This window comes from Protopterus annectens, chromosome 5.part0, assembly GCF_019279795.1.
Source record: "Protopterus annectens isolate FY-2018-M chromosome 5.part0, PAN1.0, whole genome shotgun sequence".
Taxonomy (NCBI): domain Eukaryota; kingdom Metazoa; phylum Chordata; order Ceratodontiformes; family Protopteridae; genus Protopterus; species Protopterus annectens.
Genome location: NC_056735.1, coordinates 1,138,854,594 through 1,138,858,162, shown reverse-complemented (window position 1 = coordinate 1,138,858,162; position 3,569 = coordinate 1,138,854,594). Strand labels below are relative to the sequence as shown.

Here is a 3,569-nt window from a genome sequence, read left to right as displayed (position 1 = left end):
CAGTGGGTGAAAGGAAAAAAACATGCAAGTTTGTTCCAACTTATAGAAATTAAGTTACTTGTAGAACATACCTCTTAACTGTATGAAGTATGTACATGGATGGAATGTCTTTTTTGTACTTGTGTAAATTGTTGTCTTTACTGCTATTAATCCCAGGTTGTGGCTGAAAAGGGTCAATTTACCAGACCTCTTATCTGGTAAACAAATAGCAATCATTGAATAAATAAATACTCTGGACAGAAGTTTGCAGAACATCACTTATTTTGCCTCATTTTGCCTTATCTCTAGTAAAATGTTTGATTTTGTGGTAAATCACTCAGGATCATACCTCTCAAACACTTCAGAAATTTGCAGAATGTCCAGATTATTGCATCATATTTTGGTTTGGCCCTAATAAAATGTGTGGTTTTCTGGCAAACCCTTAGATTATATTTACTAAATAATGAAATATTTGAGCCTGACACTTCATACCCTTCAGAAAATGCATGCTAATGCAAAACCTGTTGCTCTAGCAAAACCTGTTGCTCTAGCAGCTTCCTAAGTTTATAACAGCAATAAGTAAAATCTGTCCCTGATTTTGGCCCTTTATCCCCCCATTATTTTTGGATTTGTCCAGAATTCTTAAGCCAGTGTTGAAGGGTATGCAGAGAATTAATCAGACACTAATGTTAGATATTAAAGTTTCATATTTCTATTCAGAAACTGCATGTTTATGCAAAACTTGTCCTATTAAAATTGTGAACGAACAAGCTTAAAAACTATCCGTGGTTTGCAGCCTTCAGTCCCCTGTTATTTTTGGCTTTGTTCAAAATTCTTGATCGGTATATGCCTCAGAAACACTTCACAGGCATTTCTGTGGAAATCCCAATGTGAAGGTTTCTGTATCGCTGCTTAGGCAGCAGTTTCACGGCATACTGAGCAGATGTTGAAAGTGGGTGGGGACTTGCACCCCCCCCCCCCTCGCCCTATGGATCCGGTGCCCATGCAAATTAGTCACAGCTCAAAATAGCAGGCCATGACAGGAAACATCCAATATTAAAAAGACACTGGGCTTCTTAAAGGATCAATATTCATAAAAATCCTAAGTACAACAAACAGCATTTTTTAAAAGGACAATATTCTCTGCAGAATGGCTCCCCAGTTCCAACTTATCTGCCAGAACTGAAGCTGAAGGCTGGCTGCTGTCCTTGCGAAGCCTCTGAGCTGTTCTTCACAAGGTGGCAAGACAGTATTGAAGAGTTTTCACTTATTGGGTAACTCTGTGGAAGGAAAATAAGCAATCATCAGTCAGAATTAAGGTGTGGGAGGGAGCCAGAGTTTTTGGAAGCTGGCTGGTTGTGTCCTGGGCAAGACACAAAACCCATATATTGTAAAGGCTACCGCAGCAATGGGAATGATGAACATAGGAGATTCCTTGTTTGACGTTTAGGAACTAGAGCCATACTGTGTGTGTTTATATCTTTTACACATGCAAAGTATACCTGTGCAGCATTTACAGATGGAGTGAAATTTTCAAGTGAAATTATACTGTTTTAATATAATACAGTGTCCAAATGACTTTACAGCATGTTCTTCAGTTTAACTTTATTCAATAAAAAATGCATACTCTTTAGACTCAAAATAAAACTTCTGTATTTTATTTAATCTATTTCTTCATACAGTAATTCCAACATACATAAAATATAGCTATGTGAGGTACAAAACATATTCTCATATTACAGGATGGCTGCTGTGGATGCCATACTGGGTACTTGAGTATTGCCTGCAATGCCCAATCCCTCTGCTGTTAGCAACCCAATCCTCACCCAATACAGCAGTCTCTCAGAGCAATGCATTTATTCAGAGAATGTTACAAACATAAAAAGTTTTGAATCTTTTTTAGTTCTTCACACTGATATCTAGAAACCCCAGCAAAAGAACTGCAGTGAATAATAAACAAATGTCACCACATAAACAGGATCAATAATGACTTTAAAATGAAATAAAAACAAATGTAATACAATACTACAAATATCTAGGAATACAATTATAAGATAACTACTTTTTGCAAAATAAATATAAGCATTCATGTACCAGGCATAATAAATGGTTTGGAAGGAAGGAGACTAGCACCTAGTAATTTATGCAGTTCAAGGAAAAACCTGAAAAAAAAGTCTAGTTATGTAGCACTGGAGCAAGAAATCGATAAAGTAGCCACTGAAGAAGAGTTACCAACCAACTTGAGGGGATTTTCATAGTTTACTATAAAACTCTTTTCTTTAGATTCAATGTGGACCAGAATTAAACATTTATATGACCAAAACAACCATTTTACAAGGCCATAACATGTCTCGCCAATTCTACCTATTCTAATTAAGTGAGAATATTCCCATGTACTGCTTATTTGCTTAAAGTTTTTTTATGGAGAAAAGGAGGATACAGAATTTCCTGGATTTTAAAATATTTTGTAACAAAAGAACCCGATTAAAATAAATTAGGAGAGGAGATATCAAATAGTTAATGTTTCATTTCCATATAGAAATGCTTGAAATATTAAAATACATTTAGACAGATGTAATCAAAGGCTACAAAGTAAAGTATAACATTTCAGAAGGGATACACAGTAAACATTGTACCATAGTTAAATGAAAAAGGAATAGTCTTTTTTTAAATGACTCTGTTGAAATGCAAGTAATTATTTGAGTGTGTGTGTGTGTGTGGGGGGTAAACAAGTTTCCTCCTAATTCAAAGACTACATAAATTTGGATTTAGTATATTTAAAGATGTTGGGATGTGAGACTGTACAAGACTTGCTCCTGCCAAAATGTTTTTTTTTTTGCACACAGCTGTTAAAGACCATTTACACTGCCAACATAAAAAGGTCAATGATGCAATGTCTAGGTATAGATCCACTTCAAAACAGATTCCTTTCTCAGACCAAAAAAATGTAAGTTAGATCTAGAAGGAATCAAATTTCTACAAATTCAGTTGTCAAGAGTTTTTTTTAGAAGAGGCCAAAATAAATAAAAAAAAAATAAAAATAGATGGATAAAATTGAAAGCTTTAAAATACTAAATTGGTAATGTAATCAGGTGTGATCTACTATTCACTTAGTTTATGCAATAAATTACTCAAAATAGCCCTTAATGAAGAACAAACAAATACCTGACTAGTTTTCTGAAACAGAAAAAAATCAACAAACTGAGTGATAGAAAAATGTGGCCATCTTTCTCAAGATAGCAAATGACAAAGAAAGGGGTCAAGCTTTTTTTTTCCAGTTTGTTCAGTGATCAAAATGAATACATGCTGGTCTAAGACACAAAACAAGCTAGGGAGAATGGCTAACTGCCTTAATTTCTGGTTAGTGGTAGAAGTGGCATAAAAGACAATAGTCATGTTATTAATACAGCATCAAAAAGTAGGGATCCATTACAATAAGGATAATGGATACGGCAATTAAAGATTTCAAAAAAGATTTAACTTGTGCCTTGACTGGAGCTAAATGAACTGTTCTTGGTCATGCCCAGATTGAAGAGTAATGAACTGAGGTTGATTGACAGGAAAGCATGTTCTGAGTTCATTGTCCTGTG

At 34.9% G+C, this 3,569-nt stretch overlaps 1 protein-coding gene across 1 annotated transcript in view; it reads right to left on the bottom strand.

Moving 5' to 3' along the window:
* Nucleotides 1–1,707: 1,707 nt before the first annotated feature.
* Nucleotides 1,708–3,569, bottom strand: part of CCDC138 (coiled-coil domain containing 138) — a 1,743,291-nt gene continuing 1,741,429 nt past the window's right edge. Inside the window, exon 15 of the mRNA XM_044070994.1 lies at nucleotides 1,708–3,569. This exon is cut by the window's right edge and continues 55 nt beyond it. Coding sequence (XP_043926929.1) covers nucleotides 3,456–3,569 — 114 coding nt within the window. The 3' untranslated portion in view covers nucleotides 1,708–3,455.